Genomic DNA, 19,801 nt, shown 5'->3' with positions numbered 1-19,801 from the left:
TTTTAATTAGTTTTGATACGTGAAAAAGTTAAAGGTTGTCATTAATTTGAGAACTAAATCAGAAACATCATATTACAGGACAGTGAAGTAATTTTGAAATGTGGAGCTGGTCCAGTGGTGCTAAAAATAACCTTATATTTGTCTCACCAGGCCACTGGGCAGGAGATGAGTTTGGAGTTGCATGCTCTTCGATACTTTCTGTCCTCAGCCTGCGTCGATCACTCAAAAGCAGTCCTTGGTAAACCATCCCAGTAAACTGATTGGCTTCTGCTTGACTGCTAAACACAAATACATTTTTTTCTGATGAGAAAGTGAGTGTCCCAAGTGACAGTGACATCAGGTTTTCCTGTTGTTTATTGACAAAACCTGAATGGTTGGTGTTATTTGTGTAAAACTGATTGTGGGTATCAAAGCTAGCAATGTGTAAACTGTGTAAGTACATCCACACGCAAACATTTAATCCCTTTTTTAGACACATGCAGGAAGAACTTCCATTTAGAATTTATAAAGTATACTCCAAAGGTAGGACTGTAAGAAAATTTCCCTCTTTACCTGTAGCTGTGGCTGTCACATAGTGCTTGATAAATGGATGCAGAAAGTGAAGCTGCTAAAGAATGAAGTGTGTACACCTAAAATAAAAAGAACCAATAAGCTACATGTTTTATATAAAATGTGATCAAACTACAATTCTTTTTAAAGAACACTGGAAATGTGTTCTGCAGGGCTGTCCTAGTTTTAAACCAAGTGCAAGAAATAGTAACTGAACATTACTTTAAGTTTACAACGTAGTGCTAAGAAAATCACAACTGTTTGTTCGAGATAATTTGATGGCAGTCACAACCTTCTAGTATTATGTCAAGATAATTAACTTGATTATAATACAGAACAGCCGCAGTAAATGAGCACACTGAAGGAGTGATTAAGTATGTCCTCTTATGATTATGAATTTGATGGAATGGTTCTTGGAAGCTGTACTATATAACACTGCAGTTCAATGTAGTAATAGTTGCTCAATATGCATAAAATAAAAAAATTTGTGTAGTCATTATACAATTATTTTATCTAAAATCTCTGTTTTACCTCAGTTATGTGCTTATAAATTTCCGTAAGTCTCCAGGAGTAACAAGAATAACTCCAGTTTTGCCTCACAGTGCAACAGAAACAGTCCAGTTCTTAAACAGAAGAAATGCAAGGATTTCTTGGAAAGCTCAATGAAATCCACAGTGTGAAGAAAATGGTACTGTCAAACTGTTAAAAAAGTAAACTTTTTTAAACTCACCCTCTGTTTGTTCCTATCTTTCCTACTATCTTTCCATTTAATCAAATATTAGGTCTTAGATTAAAACTATGAATTATTTAAATGGTTGTCTTGCAGTTAGGAAGTGTCAGCTCTTCTTCCTGAATTCTCTTTTAAGAATTTATGAGTTTTTAGAGTAAGAAAGATGCTTGCTGTAGCATAATGCAGAATGGAGTAGAAGTCAAGATGTAAGAGAGAAAATGAGATATAAATGAGCTTGGGTTACAGTTTTAGAACTTAACTGCCTTGCAGTGGGACATCTCATTTACTTTCCTGTTTTTCCCTACTTTCATTTAGTCAAATTAATTTAGATTGGTATTCATGTTCATTAAATATACAAAATAATGATTTAGGTTCTTGCTAATTAACTGTGTCCTAGTCTCATGCTCTTTGGCTTTTTCCCCTCCTGTATTTACTGAATTTGAATAGAATTTACTCATCCCTAAGTACACAGTTAGATAAAGTATTTCACCACAGTTCTGTAAAAAACCCTCGTACAATTGGGGAAATCTGCACTACAGTAAGGTTTATAGTATCTATATTAATAGAATACTATAATATAACTTACAGTCTCATCTCTACTTTCAATAGTCTCCCTACAGGATTCGATCAGAATGGGAATAATTAGTTAACTTCCATGATCATGCTGTTTTAAGAGCCAAGAATTTGTGTTTCAGTGAACATTCACATTTGGAATAGTTTCCTGAGAAAAACCAGAATTTGGATGAAAGGGAACTAACTAGACCCAAAAAGATGTCAGAAAGCAATTAGTTAACCAGCACGTTCACCTCACCAGACTTAAAGGAGAAGGTCAGTACTGTAAGAAGGTAAGTGCTGAAAAATTAACTCAAACACTACATTTTATTTTTCACATGCTCACTCCCCATCTTATAAAAGAAGTCATTCAGCATCTCCTGAAAGCTTTTCATTACCTTGACATCTTCAACATTAGGATGTGGTGGTGATTTCATCTGCACGATAGTGTAAAGAATATCATGAATGTGGTTGTTTAAATACAGCACAGGATTAGCTATCACAGTTTTTGTGGATGCTATGCTTGCAGAAAGCAGGGGTAGTGTTGTGGGTAGTGGAAGTGGAGACTGAAGTTGTTTCACAGTAGTTTCCTGTTTAAAAGAAAAGACTGTATTTAAAATTATTGCTTTGAGAAAAACAAGTTTAGAAATAGACATAATTTTACATATTTTATTTACATAATTTATTTATTTACATAATTTTACATCTTAAATATATTTCCCAGGTTATTTGTCCTCTTCCACTGCTGTCCACTCAGTACAGACGGAATTTTACTGTCAAAAGTAAGTTCTTATTTACTATAATAACAAGGTTCAGACCTGATAGCCAAGTTTGCTTTTTGATTAAGTGCAGGAAGAGTACTTTTATGTAGTTCATTAGGAAGTGTTGAGATTGTCTATTAAGGGATATTAACTAAAACTGTACTTGCATTTAGCACAAATTGACATGATACTCACCGGTCTGAGTTTAGTAACAAAGTCAAGTTTGCACTCATCTGAGTTTCTCAAGGGGAAATGAACAGAACTTTTTTTTATTCTTAAAAGTACTAAAAATGTACTAAAAAATACTAAAATGCTAAGCCAAGTACCACCAAAACAGCTGTCTATTGCTTCTATTTGAAATATGAGAAATCTAGGATTGGAGTGTGTTAAATTACTTGCCCAGTATCAGATTATCTGCTGTAGCTCAGGTTAGTCATTAACATTTGCTATAAAATATCTCTTTTTGTATGAAATAAATGTAGAAAATGCCATAATATAGTAAAAGAAAGCACTACCCTGTCTGACTTTATATTATTTGTTGAACTTTGCAGCTAAAACCCCATTTCTTGTAGCATCCTTGGATGATTTGCAGAAGTGTAGGGAATGAGATTTTATTGTATTTCAGTAAGTGTGAATTTGATTTATTATATAGGTACCTAGAATACTGTGACCAAAATTATGCCATTGTAACACAGATATAATGCTGCAACTATAATATAAACAGCAACTTTTATATTCCACAATAGTAAGTAGCCTGATCCTCAGTGTCACCTAACAGGTTTTTAAGAACCAAGTAATCAGGATGTGGAACAGCAGCACACTTAGATACAAAGTTCTTTCTCCGAGAACATTAAAATGACCTTGATCATTAGGCTTGCAGAAGACAACCAGCATCTATCTAGGCACAAACTTCGGCATTTGACATAACTGACAGTCTGGAACTGTTCACATTCATGAATAGAAATTAGTTGAATTTGTTTTACCTGCTGTGACTCTTGCAGCAAGAACTTCAGCTCCATTCTTACAGATGCTAAGCCTCCACCTTGTGCCCCATGAAGACTACAGTAACTTAGAAAAACTCTCAGCAGAGCTTGGTTCTTCTGCAGCCACCACTTCCTTCTTTCAGCATGTTCTCGTTTTGCCTGTAACCTCCGTCTCTCTATCTGGTGCCGTTCGTAGGAACCAATATCCGGCTTATCCATAATATCTTCGTGGTCAAGTAGATCCCCATTTACTTTGGTATAGGTTTTACAATAGTCTTTGTCCCCTGCATCATGGTTGCATATTTCATGCATAGCAGCAATCTCTTTTTCAAGCCAGTTGTACAGCTGAAACCTGAGCTTTCCTCCATCCACTTCATAACCTGTAGCCAAAGTCCTCAGTTCAGTCATAAGGATCTTCAAACAGGCTCTGAACTTCAATTGTTCAGCAATAACATCAACCTCAGTGTCTCCTGCATCAGAAACCTCCCCACGTGGTGTTTGTGCCATGCTTGTGTCTGGGGTTCTCTCATCTTCTCCACTCTTAGAATCGGATTTTTTCATCATTAAACCAACATCCTTGTCCTCTTCATCTGACCCATTTTTGTCTTCACCCCAATCAAGAGTAAGGGGCTCATCATCAAATTTTACTGCTGGTTGACTCCAGTCAAATTGTGCTGAAGATTCAGCAGTATTATCCAAAGCAAAGGAAGTTGAAATGGGCTTTGACCAGTCTATATCACCAATTCCAGCACCATCCTGTAGGGCTTTGGAATCTGAAACACCATCCTGTATAGGAGGACCGGATGAATCTTTTTCTGCATCTACAGTAGACTTTTTTCTTACTTTTGGAATTTTGGAAAGAACTTCAAGAGCTAGCACAGGGCAGCCCACTTTGAAATGAGCATTTGCAGTAGTGAAGAATAATTTTCTTTCTATAAGATTAATTTTATCCACAAAGCTTTTCTCAGTTGTTAGACCTAAGGTGGCCAAGGTTCCTTCTGGTGAGCTGAAATATCTTCTGATGAGCAAAGGGTGGGTCCGAAGATAATTGTAAAAACTGAATACCATAGGGTTGCACGACTTGACGATAACTAAGGAATTAAACAGATAAGACACCTTTTGAAAATGGCTTTAAAATGGTATTATTCTGTTTTGCAGTATTTCCTGCATTAGACATTTGCCAAAACACAAGAACATAGACAGCTTTGGGTCTAGTTACCAAAACAAAATGAAAGAATTACTTACTTCCCACAAGAAGATTAAAGGTATGAGCTGAATGAGTAGAAAGATACTAAATTCTCTCATTTGCCTCACTGTTATATTGCATTCACTAAGCCTAAACACAGCTGAGATTATCAGCCAAATAGAGATTTTCTCAAGAAAGGCAATATGAAACCTATCATAGACACCTGTCATTTAAACATTAATCTTGAAGAGATGAGATAGGAAATCCTGCTAGAATACTGCCAATTCCTAGAAGCAAGAATGAGAATATAAGTCCACTGGAATAAAGACCAGCCAGCACTCAGTACTAGAGAAGTATTGTAAGGAAGTATCAAAGACAGCCCTCCTGAGCTTAGTTGACACCAGGAACCAAGTCTGGTGTTAGAGGGTTGGAGAGAATCCTCAGAAAAAATTGGAAAAAGATTTTTATATTTTTATTTAGTATTTCTCCTTCTCTTCTTAATAAGTTTGTTCCAACACACTAATGTTATTCCTTACCTGGGTTTTCATCATCATCTTTAGGTGTTTGTTCCAATAATGTATCCAGTGCTCGTGTGTAATCTTTCATTATCCAGTATGCAATGCTTCTCAGGAACGGATCAGGATGCAGTTTAGTACAACTAAACCCGGTTCCATCCTTCTGGCAACCCAAAATCTTTTCATAAAGGATGGAGGTGTATGTGACAGAGGTTTCAAACTCTGATTCATACAGACGAGCAATGACCATAGCCAGCTGGATGTCTTCCATTTTCTCAAGGCACACCTATGATAAGCAGTGGGGAAAAGGTTGTTTTATGAGGAAAAGGTTGTTCTATAAAATAAAGTGAATAGCAATATATGTTTACAAAACAGTTTTTTTTTTTCTCATCATATCTGTTCTTTAAAGTATAAATTAATCTTTGGGTCAAAAACGTGACAAGTACTCTATATCCAAGTAAGATATTTTCTTCTGTTTGGAAAGAGGTGTACTTTTCCCTATTTCAGGAATTGGGATAGGCATAGTGGTACATCAGCATGTAAAAAATTAATATGTTAGAAGTAAAAATGTCTATTTTTATTCTATCTGGTAGTATAATTGTACCCTCCAACTTTAATGTTATTACATCACTGGTAAGATATTTTTCACACTGTCTTGTGTGCAGAATTACATCTCAGAGGAAAATACATTCTCTGGTGAAAACAAACATACTGCATAGAAATAGGCAGGATAACTAAAGATTCTCTAATTGCCATACTCTCCTGAGAGGTACTGCTTAGCTTATGATCCTGGTCACAGCTCCCACCTCCCGTGTGGCAAGGAACTTCACAGCTCCACTGAGAAGGGATCCCTGGGCTGCTTCAAGAGAACTCTTGACTTCTTTTTCTACTCGATGTAGTATCAATAGGTCATGCAGAATAGCTGGAGGTTGAACACACTGCTACAGTTTAACTGTGCTGATCAAACGGAGTTTTGCCAGAAAGGTCACTACTAGTATTCCCAAGAGTGCTTCCACTGAGCACTGATGTATCTGAACAATTATTCTGGCCTTCAGATTGGCTTCCATGACACTTTTCACAGTAGTGGGGAGGTAAATGATATGTCTGCAGGGCACAAGGGGCTCCTGTGTGGACATACCATCCCATTTTGTGCTGCCGCAATTTGTGGAAACTTCATCAGAGAACAGTGTGCAAGGATGTAGCTACATAGGTCAAATTAGAAACTGAAACTTAATTTCTCAAAAGCAGATACCTCTATAGCATCTTTTAGTGAACCTGCCAGCAAGAAAAATGCAGCTGACTGCTCAAAACGTTGTTTTCCCAACAAAGCAAAAGCATTTTTTAAAGCAGCTTTACGCCATCGATCTTCACTGAAGTTGTGGCTGAAAAAGGCAGTCATCTTTTCATCATGCTGGGACCTGCATAGAGAAATGCAATGTATACAGCTATTTATTACATAACCTTAGCATACTATCACTTGAGCAACATTACTTGAAATTAAACTCTAATCTTGAATGAATTCTGCTTTGCATTCCTGGTTCCAATAAGATTTTATCAAACTTACAGTTAGCAGAACTCACCTGAACAGACCCCACACCACTGCCTTTTTCTTCATAGCAAGGTAAAAAAGTGCAGCATCTAAGGCATCATTGTTCCTCTGGAATGAAGCTTTTGCAACCTGTAGTAAATAAAGCCTACTATTACTAATGGAAATATAAAAGGTTGCCTTTACCTACATAACTCGTGTTCTTTAGCTGTTTAACAGGGAGGATGGTTTAGTGACTGCATTATCTCTACAAACCAACAAAGTAACTTCTGTGAGAATGTTTTACTCACATGTAACAGAGCTCTCTACTGTAAATGCTTTAAGAGTCAGAAAACCAGCACTATTGCAGAGAGCAATAGTGGGATATGAATGTGCAAATAAAAATATTTTCTTCAAAAGTGTTACAGTAACTAATACTATTAGGTGAAATTCATCTGGCAAGCCATTATTTAAAAATACTTAAGCTAGTAACAGTATTTGCTTAAAGAACAGTTTGGGTTTTATACAGGAATCAGATGTAACTGCATTTGATTTGGAGTACTAGGATAGCTGTTTTGCTCCTAGATTCTTTGATTTCCTGTAACTTAAAAAAATGTATTTTTTTTCATTAGATGACTTGCAAATTTAATAGAGTAGTAAGCAGTGTTCCACAGATATTTTAAAGATTGCATTTCTTGCTGTAATTCAAAGCAAATGTAGTAATTGTACAAATCCATCAAACATCAAGTAAATAAGAAAGCTGAAATTTGTATTATTTAATGAGATTTAAACTTTGTTGGTAGCTGTGGGAAGCGGTTTTAGCTATTATTTCGAAAATACATTGCACTTTATCCATTTTAGACCTCTCAAAAGAAAACTCTGCACACAAATGAGATTTAGTGTTATTTTGGTTTTACATAATATAGGTATATATTGCCAAAAACCAGTAATTTTGTAACTCTTCAGAAGAGTAAAATCTGCATTTATTTGCAGTTCAGTTATTTTATGTTCTATAGGACTTCATTATAAACAACACAACACTTGCAAAAAAATCCTTTATATAGGTTTTTATTGACTAATATTTTTAGATAGATACATTTCTCATAGAAAACCTACTGCTGAACTGAAAGCATTATTACCTGTTTAAATCTGTAGACTGTCTCATACCTGAAAGCAAGATTTTTCTTGAAACAGAGTACTTAATATGATCTTTACCATACTATAAAATATGTGGGGGAGAGAATTTAGGTGTTTCAAAAATGGCTTTTCCCAAGATCAGTTGAATTTTATCTTACTACTGAATAATGACATTTGTAAGGCAGGACTGCCAACATCAGCTGGCATAGGAAAAACTAATTATGCAGTCTCCTGGCTGGGCTGGAGTACAAAGGAACCTGCTTACACAACTCACCATGCACACCTGTGAAGGCACAACTAACAGCATGTAAGGAGAATTTGTGAGCAATAAAAAGTACCTTCTCAATGCACCTTCGGAGCGTGTTGATATTCCTGACCCACCAACCAATACCCATAGCTCTTAATTCAGACCACTGTGGGTCTCCCTTCTGGATAGCAGGAATCATATTGATCAACTCCTCCTCGGCCTCAGAATGAAAAGCCCATGCAAAATGGCAAGTAGACAGGCCTAAACAATAACACAAAGCAATAACATTCAGAAGACTGACTTGTTAATAAGAAAATGGAATATGTCAGAGAGGAAAAATGGGATCTCCAGCCCAAGAGTTGGGTAGAGTTGAGAGAGACTGTTTCCCTCAACAGGAAGTAGAGCTGTTAAAGGAACAGCTGAAATATCTTTTTTGCCTGTTAGGGATAACCTCTCCTCAGTGCTTCTTTTGTAACCTTCCAGCACCCCACTCATAAATGTACTAAACTTACATGTTGAAAGACTGAAGGAAAAGCATTCTGTTATCACAGAAGCAGACGCATTCTGGGCCAGAAATGCTTGTCTCTCCTTTTTAGGTGGTAACTACTTTTCTTTCCTGTATTTTACAACAGCGTTTACTCGTATTGAGCAAGGGAAAAAAACGCGGTGATGAAAATGATAAAACAATCTTTAAGGTAAGATAAAGCCAAGCTAATGTAAAGAAGTGTTCATTCCTCCAGCACAAACACTGAATTACATATACAATCTGTATTTTCTCTGGCTGGAGAACTTATGCCTCAAACTGAATAGGCCAGAATCTGCTCTAGAGTTATCCTTTTTTTGTTATTTACAGTGCACATAGGGAAGTCTGTACTAAGCCTTTGCAATGAAGCCTTAATGAAATAGAAAATTAATAGGCAGATAATATAAGTATATTATAAATAAAACATTACCAGAGCCTGTCAGCTCAAGGGGATCAAATGGAAGCAATACTTTTTCTAAGGATTACCTTGGTGAAGCAGTTGAACTCGGTACAGAGGTGGCAGCGATGTCAGAAGGCAAGTGTGCAAGCGCATCGCCAACAAGTATCGTAAGCCACATTCATCTAAGGTATCTCTTCCTGTGAAATACAAAATACTGACTTCTGAACTACAAGAGACATATATACAAGTTATCATATACAGTGTATGAGGAATGTATGTTTCTAAGCTTGCCAAGAGCCTGAACCACAGTTATTTATTATGCATGAAATATAAGTAGAGATTTGTATTTTATTTTCTTTCTTACAGTATCTAATCTGAATAACTGATGCTAGATTTCAGGTGTGTTATCCCCAAATACCCAAGGACTAAGTTTACCTTTGCTGAGGTTTAATGAATTAACAAGAATGTTAATTCAATAATGTCAGTTACTAACCTGAGTAATTTTTATCTCTGTTTTCATCTAGTTCAGTGCTCGTTGTGGCCACAGTGTCTGCCAAAGCTACAAGGAACATCTGCTCCAGTCGAGTGAGGCCTGGCAGACTGGAGTGCATCAGGTGGCTTGAAAGGACACTCGCGTGTTCTCGGCCAAAGTAAGTTGGACCGTACTGTGACAGATTAATAACTTTGGATTTACTCTCCCTCTTCTCAGGCTCAAAATCTAGAAAGTCTTCGGTTGTAACAGGTTGAATCTGGAACAGATCCGAGTACTGATCCTCTGTTTTTCTCTTAGCCTGGTCTTCAGAGCCCTGAGGTATTTTAGAAGTTTCTTCAGACACATAGGTGGCATCCTGATCTGCAGCCAGCAGTGCATACAGTGGCAGTGGGGGGATCGAGTCTATCTCGGTGTAGTCTCGAGTACCATCTTTCCCAGCAGTGATGGTGTCCTTTGCAGTACTGCCACTGACGCTGATGGTGCGAGACAGATGGCGTTTAGGACCAGTCCCTTCTCCAGCTTCTGTGTCTTTAACTATTGCAACTTCTCCCGCAATACATTTAACTAAATGGGATAGAATAGCTTTGGCTCGGCGAACTTTACCCAGATCCATAAGTTCTAATAACTGGGTTGGATGATACTGGGGTAGAGTAGGTGAAAGAACATGAGCAGCTTCAAAGAGGCCTCCATCCTGAATTACTGTTGGAGTGCCAAAAACATCATCCACAATACCTGCCCCATCAATTACACTGGTCTTCTTCATTATCAAGCTTGTTTTAAGTGGATCTTGTGTTGCTGAGTCTTCAGCAGTAAAAACATCGCTTTCTCCATCACCAAACTTGACAGCGTGTTTCCACTGGGCATAAACGTGCATTTCACAGTCCATCCCCACTACCAGGATGCCATCTCTCACCCAGGACAAGGAAACAGGCAGCGAAGGAGTGCCATCCACAGATGATACCAAATCAATGGACCTAAGCAACACCCACTTTGACTTTACACCTTGTTTTATGCTCCCACCTAGTGGCAAGGTAATGACAGCTACTCCCTCTTTGCTGCTCGTTTGATCTGTCACAATTCCCGAAAGTCTTCCATACATGAAGATGTTGGCACCAACTCCAACTGTCAGTATATGTGAACCATCTTCTTTTGAAACCCAGTCCAAATGCACCAAATGCTTGATACTGGGCACCAGGTATCTGTCTTTATTCAGAAATGCATCTGATTTACTGTAAACAAATAAATTACTATCTACACTGATCCTTGAATCAAGTACACTTCCAACCTTAACTAAATCATCCAGATGAATTGTCTGTTCCAAAACCCATTCTGATCCTCCTGTAGACTCACATTCAAGTATACAAACATGCATGGAAAATTCTTTGGAAACAAAGCCATTATGCTGTATGGGCTGTTTGTAGGCTACTGCGAGACGTCCCGTGTAAGAACAGCTCACAGCAACCGGCCTTCCTACTAAGCTCACTGTGCTGCTGTTGTCTTCTCCTTCATCGTTCATCAAAGGCCATTTTCTCCAGTGATATGTTTCCTTTTCTTCATTGTTGCTGTTCAGGTCTGTCTCTACAGTGCATCTCCAGAACCGCACTTTGTTGTCCGAACACGATGTTACTATCAAATAAGGTGCAAGGCAGACCGGGTATATTGATGAAGAACTCAAGTGACCTGAAGTTAGAACAAACACATTTACTTTTAGTAATATATAGTAGGATGCCTTCATGAATGAGGCAGACATAACAGTGTCTACCTACTGCAAGAGATCTTACAACCTGGTATTAGTTTTTTAATTTGGAGTTGGGTAAGGGCAAGTAACATTAAGGCTGGTAATAGTCTTGCAGCTTGAACAATATTTATTGTCTGCATTTTTGGTCACTATTCAAATATGATAAATTGGAATTGAACAACAAAAGGAATACAAAGCCTTAATCAGATGAGATTAAGGATATTAAGATTAGTCTTATATAGCCTACCAAAATGAAGCAAAAGAGGGAAAGGGAAAAAAACACAACAGGAGAGACAGAAAGACAGACAAACAGAAGCAGCTGTAAGTGTATCAGGTGAAAAAAAGCACTACATACCAAACACAGTAATGCTGACAGATGAACAAGCAGGTATAAATTGTTTATTAACAAATTAAGGTTAAAAGTTACATTTCTAACTATTAGAGCAGTAAATTTCAAGAATAGCTCTCCTGTGGGGTCTCGATACCTTTATTGAAGAAGAACATGACATGGGGACAATGATTTGAAAGCACATTTTTAGTCCTGAACTTCCTGTATCAGTAACTCAGAATGTGACAGGCTGGGGAGATACAATCCTATAAACTAGGAGGTAAATCAGTGGATCAACTGGATAGAAAAAAATGTTAAAGCTACCTGCTGAAGGAGTTGCTCTCACTACTTCTACACCAACAGGAAGATCCAGAGGTTGGCTGTACACGAGTCTGGAGCTCAGGATGAGTTTACTAGCAGTCTGAAGATTAGCAATGGATGAAGATCGTGGAATGGGACTTATGCCAGGTGATACATCTGGAGAAGAATCCACAGTCTTTTGCTCAGGTACACTAAGCTTATTATCTGATGAAGATGTTTCGGTTGGTTTTGCTGTATAAAAAAAAATGCTAAGAATGTTAAAAAAATTGTTTATAAGGACAAGACATGAATACCCTTTAATCAAATTTATTTGTTTTTATCAGTGCTCGAATTACACAGAAAATTATATGATGTGTGCAGGCAGTGTCAGTTTTATTGCATGCTGTGACTAATAATTTTAAGATATCCATAACATTCTGAAATTCTGATAGTCTGAAATAAAGATTTCAGTGCTTAAGTACATTACTCACTCCATCAAAAAATTTATATATTGTCACTGGCATAGAATGCAATCAGTGTTTGTAAGAAATCTCACTGCTTCTACTGCATTGATTAATTGTTTTAAAATAAACCACCAAACTTTAAGTTTTATTTGAAATAATACGAAAGAAATGTCTCTCTCTAAGAATATTACAGTCACTCACTCACCTAAACAGGCTTGCACAGACTTGAGATGAAGATGCCACATCTGAAGAACAGAACAGCCATTACTATCTTTTTCAATTACTACAAGGTAAAACTTCTCTGAGAAAGGTGGTGGACGATACCCTGTAATTTAAACATATTATCACTGTCATGAATTTTACATTCAACCTAAATAATTTTTCCATAACAAAGGATTCTCTATAAACTATTAATAATAAAAACCCCTGTTTTCATCTTTGAAAGAAATTGTTTGATGATAAAACTAAATACTCAAACAGTACCATTAGTAATATGCTTTAATTGACATTTTGTTTGCTTATGGCCACAGAAGAATTACAAAAATAGATACTGACTTACAGACAATCTGAGTATTAGTGACAAATCTAATTTATTAGATATTTGCCTTCCCAGTCAGTTTGAATTATTTTGCCAGATTGTAAAGACTCCTTTCACCTGCCTGCTTTCTTCCTTTTTCTTTTAAAGTTTTAAGTCTATAACCAAATTACCCAGTGACTTTCTACTGCATTATCTCAAAAGTCAGATATATTCCCATCATGACCTGGAACTACATATTGATGCAGAAAATATGCTTCTGTTCTATTTTGTTCCTATTTTTGTATAAAACATACAGCACTTCAAAAAATGTACTTTTTCATACAGGTTAAAATGTTCTTAGAATTCAAAATTCTTCAATTGGAATGCTTTTGTTTAATTCCATGTAAACAGTAATTCATATGAAAAACACAAAACAGCCATTTTACTGAATTCTACAGATTCTCATTTAAAAGTAAATTAGCACATGCTAGCTAGATTTCAGTATTCTTTAGGAACATTTTTGGTACCTACTTAATTCATATTAGTTATAGTTTATGCTATACCTTGTGATGGCTGGAAAAATATCTCAGTTTCCTTCCCTTCCACATCTTCCTTATGTGGCTTGTATCCCAAAATGAAGTCTTCTTGGAAGACATGAAGCAATTGTGTGTTTGAGCCACACTGAAACATGGAGCAATAGTTATGCTTCCAGAACAGAAACATTTTGTACTCATGCAATTATTTCCTTTGTGCAATCCAGCTACTAATGAGGAAGACTTTCTTTTATAATGTTGAAAACTGTGTTAATGCATCAGAAAAACTAAACATTTTCATTTTATATTAAGAATATTCTACGCATATTCTAGAACCTATCATTTGTATATTCAAATCCACCCAGATGTACCGTGCCAGATGAATTTTGTAATAATACTTTTGTCACAGTCATTGACAGATTAATTAGTATTGGTTTGGTTTTTATTCTTTGGTCTTTAAGAAATGACAGTGGCAAAAACTCTTAGACTTTTATCCCTCTTCAGTAGGAAGACATGTCTGCAGTGAATTGCTTGGGAAATCTGAAAAAGGGAACAAATTGCAGATTTTCTTTCTGTCAAATATCTTGACATCTGTCCTTTCTGACAGCAACAGATTTCTTTGCAGTAACTCTAGCCCCCTACAAAAAGGCTGCTCACACTGAAATCCTTCCCTGCTGGCAAGGAAAAATATGCTCCCCAAAACCAGTGATGATGAAGTTTTCATGTTGCAAAACACCCTCTTTTTTCCAGAGAAACAAGGGAAGACAATATTCCCTGTACTCATTTATAAAAATTCTAGGAAAATATTCTGTAAATATGAACTTAAAATTGAAGATCCTATGTTATTAGTATTTAAAAGACATGGAAATTTATTGACAATAGAAAAATATACATGTCAAAACCCCACAGCTGTGTAATTAAGAAATGGTAAAACTCATTGTTTTCACAGGCTGCTTCCTAACACGAAACAGCACTGGAAATGTATGATCAAAATAACTGAGTATAAACAAGGTTTAATTACACCTGCTCACTGTTTGAAAAGTATAGATGTATTAGTTAATAGATACAAATTTGTCTTACAAGACAAACAAAAAAACTTAAGTCATACCTGGCTAACATTCTTACATTTTGGAATAGTTAGATCTAGTTTTTAGGTTTGGGCTTTTTAATGTTGTTATTTTTTTTGTTGTTGTTGTTTGTTTGGGTTTGAGGGGATTGTAATTATTTTCCTTTAAATTATGATGGCTTGGAAAACAGTCTTGAGTTAAGTTTTGCTTTCATCAAGAATTATGCTTAGAAAATATTGTCAAACTCTAAAAATGAGCTTTGAGCTCTTAGCAGCTAACAGGAAGTTGGCTTACCAAAATGTTCAAAGTATCTCAATATTCACAGAAATTCAACACAGTCATTATCACCATAAAGAAATGTCATCTCTTTTACCTCTTTCCAACAGATTAGGTTAATTAACAAAGGTATTAAACACCTTTATGTGATACTCTTAAAGAGTTAACCATTTATTTACTTTGTTAGTTATTGCATCGAGTTCAATAATACATCCTGGACGAGCAGTTGATTGTTGGCTCACAATATTAAACACCTCCCCAATAAGTTTCTGAAACAGAGGAAAATGTGAAAAAATTAGTGTATTTTTCCTTTGGACAGAAGAAAATTGCAGTCACTCATGATAAATTGATGCTTCAATTTTCCTTGCTGGCAGAAACTGTAACAGACTTCTTCCTGTTGTCACTTTATCGCTCAAGAATAATATGTTTAGACATTTGCACTGTTGTGAGTTGGCAGCTCCTCATGGGGATGATACATCAGTTTTTATGGAAGCTAAGTGTTATTTACTTAAAGATTTATCCTTTCATAACACAGTATAAAATATCTGTGCAATGAGAAACAAATATATTGATTCATTTCTTTTTCAAGCTTCAGGTTTTGTTGCCACATATGAAAAAATAAATGAGTACAGCTCATATATAAGCTGAAGGCTGTATTGATTTTTGCTGGAATGTTCATAGTCATTGCTCCTAGAACAAATTTCTCAGACTGATCTAAATGCTGACAGGCTCTGTCTTGCAGGATGGCTTATAAAAGAACAGAGAAACAGGGGAAAAGGGATAAAGATGTGTTTATACAATAGCAGTGTAAGGTCAGGCTTTACTTTGCTTGAAGTCACAGAAATTAAAGACAAAAAGGATGAAAAATTGCTTCTTACAGAAAAAAAATAACAGCTAATATTACCCTTAGCAATAACCTGCCGATTTCTTTATATTCCATCATCTCTGTCCTTCCTCATATATAGACATAACTTAGGTGGATACACTTTTGTCTTGCTCATCTGTCCTTCACCTTCCCCCTTGCTCTAGGCTCCTCTTTTGAGAAGTCAAAGAGAAAGATTCTATCTTTCCTTTCCCCATCTGCCACAGGTTGGGAAAACTTGTCTGGGAAATTCTGTTTCGATCCAGACAGTAGCAACAGTTGCCTTTCTGTCTGCTAATGCTTACCCACAGTGCAAAACCTGCAACTGTGCAAGGTATAACATATATGATCCTGTACATGGAATGGCACAAAAATCACACATAGCTAACTGAAGACAAACCACTGGAAGGGGGGGGAAAATAAGTTAACTTTAGTTTTATTTTAATATTTTCAAATCACGCTATTTTTGGATTTTAGATTTCTAATGTGGCTCAAACTGCCACAAACTTACAGATGATTCAGGGTCAGATAATTCATCCAGAAGTTTTCGTGCATCTACAACAGCTTGATAGAGCCTGAGGTTTTTGCCATCTGATGCAACAAAGCAAGCACTGGCAGAGTTGCAATATGTACCTGACAGAAAACACAATAAATGCATAAAGAAAAAAGTGCCAGTCAATGACATCAGGTAATTTATTACAATCCACAATATCCGAGTATGATTCAAATATAATTTTCATGAAGTATTGAAGCAAAAAACCTAAGCAAATGTGGTATTAAAACACCATTATTTAACTTGGAAATAACTCCATTTCTTCTCATTTATGTAAATGAAACTCCTCATTAAAGTTCAGTAACCTAAGCTGAATTCACATATGTTACTGTTCACACATGCAATGCCCAGTCTGTAATAAACCTAAGGGAATGGGCTGTCAGAGACAATTCAGAGTATGACTCTAAAGGTAAAGTGCTCAGAAATGTTACATCAGCCACAGCTTTTTTCCTTGTTTATTGTCTCTAGGTACTTTCCATAAAATTAACCTCTATGAATATTCCCTTCTGCCCTGCAGTTAAAAGTGCAGATATAAAAGTAGAGGGAGAAATAGATTTGTAGTTCCGAATAACATATGAAAAACTGTGTATTTTTTGCTTCCCTACAGTAAATACAACAGGCTTGACATGAGATTGTCTATTCTGATATACGTTTTCCTCTAGAAGAAAGCAGCTCATTATTCGTGTTTAGAACACTGTGTGGGATTCAGACAGCACAGAATGTTACTAAGTAAGCAGAGAAAACCAAATATATTTATTTTAAATCAAAGATATGTTATGTATTTATTCAGCATATTTAGGATTTTTGGATTGTATATCATCTTTGACACCCATTTAATCATTGCAAAGGCAAGTCTGGCCTGAGCATAACAAAATTACCTGGCATTAGCATAAAATGTAATAATTACATCCACAGTGCAAATGGCATTTAGTACTGTCTACAAAGATGACAACTACTATAACAACATCTTTGTGATAGTTAATAAGTATCTGAGTGGTTGAATAGAGTAATGAGATAGTTTTCCTAACTGTAATAGAAAGCCCCAAAATTAAAACCAAAAACTAAAGAATTGTCCTGGGCATTACACATCAGATGTACTGTCGGACATCTGAAAAAGTATTGCTTGCAGTTCTGTAAAGTTAATGTAGTCTATTTATTTAAAAATATTCTGTGTTCTAACTGGGCTTTTGTAAACCCTTGATGGTCTGAAGAATTTCAGTGTTGTTTCAGGATCTTCTAAGCAGAATTTTTAGTCGGCATGTTAAAAGAATTTGATAATGCAGATTTTGGCTGAAAATCTTTCTCGATAATTCTGATGTTCAAATGGTCCAACTACAAATTCTGTTCAACCCAGTGCCTCCTGCAGCTGCATGTGGTCAGCAACCCAGACACCTAAGCCATCAGAAAGAACATCTGCATTTTTAATACTGTGTCAATGCAGAGAACGCTCAGGGAAGCTGCCTAAAGCTCTGAGGAAAGGCATCATCTTGTTCTTTGTGAGAGTAATGAGTGCTTAGTCACAGCGAGGAGTTACTGAATGTCAGTAACTGATCCACAGTGACTGCAGGCACACTCAGACCACAGGAAGTGTTTTGCAGTATCTTAGCCTCAAATGAAATAAAAATGCTTGATTTGCACAATACCAGGAAATTTTTGAAAAGTTAATATAAACACAGTCCAAATAAAATAGTAATTTATTTTAACAAATTAATTCTAGCAACTGACAATGTTAACCCTATACAGAAACATGCCACGTATACTCACCAAGGCAATAGCTGGGAATGAGTGTTGGAAGCCAGGCTACATTAGAGAAAGCAGAGGTGTGGAGAGAGTTAATTCGAGCCAATTCAGACACTCCTCCAGTGTAGGATAAAGGCCCTATGGGGTCCACACGCCACAGAATCAGCTCACTGTAGATGGCATTTGGGTCATGGAATGTACGGGTCGCTGCGTTTTTAAGTTGCTGCTTAGAAGAACCTTTCTTATGTTTAAAGGGATCCATCATTCTGGTTATCCTGTCAGAGTCCCAGGAACTGTCTGACTCAGGAGTTAACAGAGCATTATGGTGAGAAGATGTGAGCAGTAAAGGTAACACAGAATGGCAAGCGAGATCATTGAGATGGAAGCGGTGTCCACAGTACCTAAATTTATGGGATACAGTGAGCACAGTAGTGAAGGCTGATTTATCAGCAAAAGTAACTGCCCACTGATTTAGAGAGCCATCTATATGTTTGGAAATCATCATTACTATGGGAGAAATTATATTCACATTTGCACTGTCCTGGGCAAAGCTTTTACTTGCTAGAGTATTATCTGGAAAGTCCATTGTCTTCTGTTGTGCAGCACTACTGGTATCTTTTACAAAGATAGGGCAAGCATACATCATAATATTTTTGCTAAGGGAACTAGCATCTCCTGAGGGAAATGCAACAGGAATCCTAGAAGAAAATGAAACCTAAAAAAGAAATAAAAAAGGAAAAAATTAGAATATAAAAACTCAGGAAGTACTTAATTAAATTCATACTGATGTTCAGCTATAAAGGAAAGGACACACTGTTTGTTGATTAAGATCATAAATAATAAAACCATCTCAAATATATAATACCTGAACTTGTCGGAAGATGCCTGGATTGTATTCATCTAAATATTTCACATGCCACACCAGAAAGGTCCCATCAACAGGATGGATAGTAAAAAGCATGTCTGGATTCCTGTTCCATTCCGTCAGGAGCAAATCAATTTTCCGATCTAACAAAACTGTTGGAAGAGGCATTCGTGGCCCTGCCAGCAGGGAGGTTTTGGGGCTTCCCTCTCTTTCTCCATCTTCATGTTCTGAGGAGCCTGTACCAGTTCCTGTCTCTGATTCTCTGTCTATGGACAAGTCTGCAACAGAAAAGAATTGTGCCATTTTATCCATTGCAAAGATTTTCCCATCACTTTCCATCCAAAACACAATATATTTTTAACCTGTGAGCAGGACAATCTGATAAGAACTAACCATGGTCTAATTTCATATGTAAACCTCTCTCTTTTTCTTCCACTTCTTCTTCCTCTTCAACTTCAACATTAAAATCTTGTTCTAGTTGTTGTTCAGAAATTTTTCTTAAATGCTGCATAAATACTTCAATGGAGGATGTGAAACTAAATTCTTTATTATTCAACCAGTGGACAACGAAGCCATTTCCTTCATCTATATTAAAAGCTGTTCCAGCCAAGACCGATGGAATATCTGTGAACATTTTAAAACAAATAAAAAAGCTATATATTAAACTGCTTATAGGTATAACATCATTTGTGCCCATAAGATTAGAATAGGCAGGTGACAGATCAAGTTTCTACATGCAATTGTAATAAAAAAAGTAAAGATATTTTAATGGCAATAAATTTACATGAAAATTTATTCTTATGTGAATGGTAAATGATATTCAACAGGCCTAATTGCTCAGTTTCATATTTTGCAGTGTTGTCATTCATGTACAGATTTTTTAAAATATTATGCAATGTTCTATAAAACCCTACTATATATTCTGTAGAATACAATTACTCTATTCATCATATACCA

At 36.3% G+C, this 19,801-nt stretch overlaps 1 protein-coding gene across 1 annotated transcript in view; it reads right to left on the bottom strand.

The window, feature by feature from the left end:
- The window catches only part of DMXL2 (Dmx like 2), a 45,831-nt gene that overhangs the window by 14,016 nt on the left and 12,014 nt on the right, over nt 1–19,801 (bottom strand). Inside the window, exons 6-23 of the mRNA XM_017804958.1 lie at nt 19,238–19,468; nt 18,845–19,122; nt 18,004–18,694; nt 16,198–16,319; nt 15,004–15,093; nt 13,512–13,629; nt 12,637–12,756; nt 11,992–12,219; nt 9,602–11,281; nt 9,195–9,305; nt 8,277–8,446; nt 6,857–6,954; nt 6,529–6,694; nt 5,298–5,562; nt 3,576–4,666; nt 2,230–2,421; nt 553–629; nt 148–278 (exon numbers count right to left, since the gene is read on the bottom strand). Of these exons, the coding sequence (XP_017660447.1) occupies nt 148–278; nt 553–629; nt 2,230–2,421; nt 3,576–4,666; nt 5,298–5,562; nt 6,529–6,694; nt 6,857–6,954; nt 8,277–8,446; nt 9,195–9,305; nt 9,602–11,281; nt 11,992–12,219; nt 12,637–12,756; nt 13,512–13,629; nt 15,004–15,093; nt 16,198–16,319; nt 18,004–18,694; nt 18,845–19,122; nt 19,238–19,468 (5,859 nt within the window). The remainder of the gene's footprint in view (nt 1–147; nt 279–552; nt 630–2,229; nt 2,422–3,575; nt 4,667–5,297; nt 5,563–6,528; nt 6,695–6,856; nt 6,955–8,276; nt 8,447–9,194; nt 9,306–9,601; nt 11,282–11,991; nt 12,220–12,636; nt 12,757–13,511; nt 13,630–15,003; nt 15,094–16,197; nt 16,320–18,003; nt 18,695–18,844; nt 19,123–19,237; nt 19,469–19,801) is intronic.

The sequence above is a fragment of the Lepidothrix coronata genome, unplaced genomic scaffold (genome assembly GCF_001604755.1).
Source record: "Lepidothrix coronata isolate B3197 unplaced genomic scaffold, Lepidothrix_coronata-1.0 Scaffold11, whole genome shotgun sequence".
Classification (NCBI taxonomy): Eukaryota; Metazoa; Chordata; class Aves; order Passeriformes; family Pipridae; genus Lepidothrix; species Lepidothrix coronata.
The sequence above is the reverse complement of the archived record's forward strand: the minus strand, read 5'-3'. Positions and strand labels throughout refer to the sequence as shown.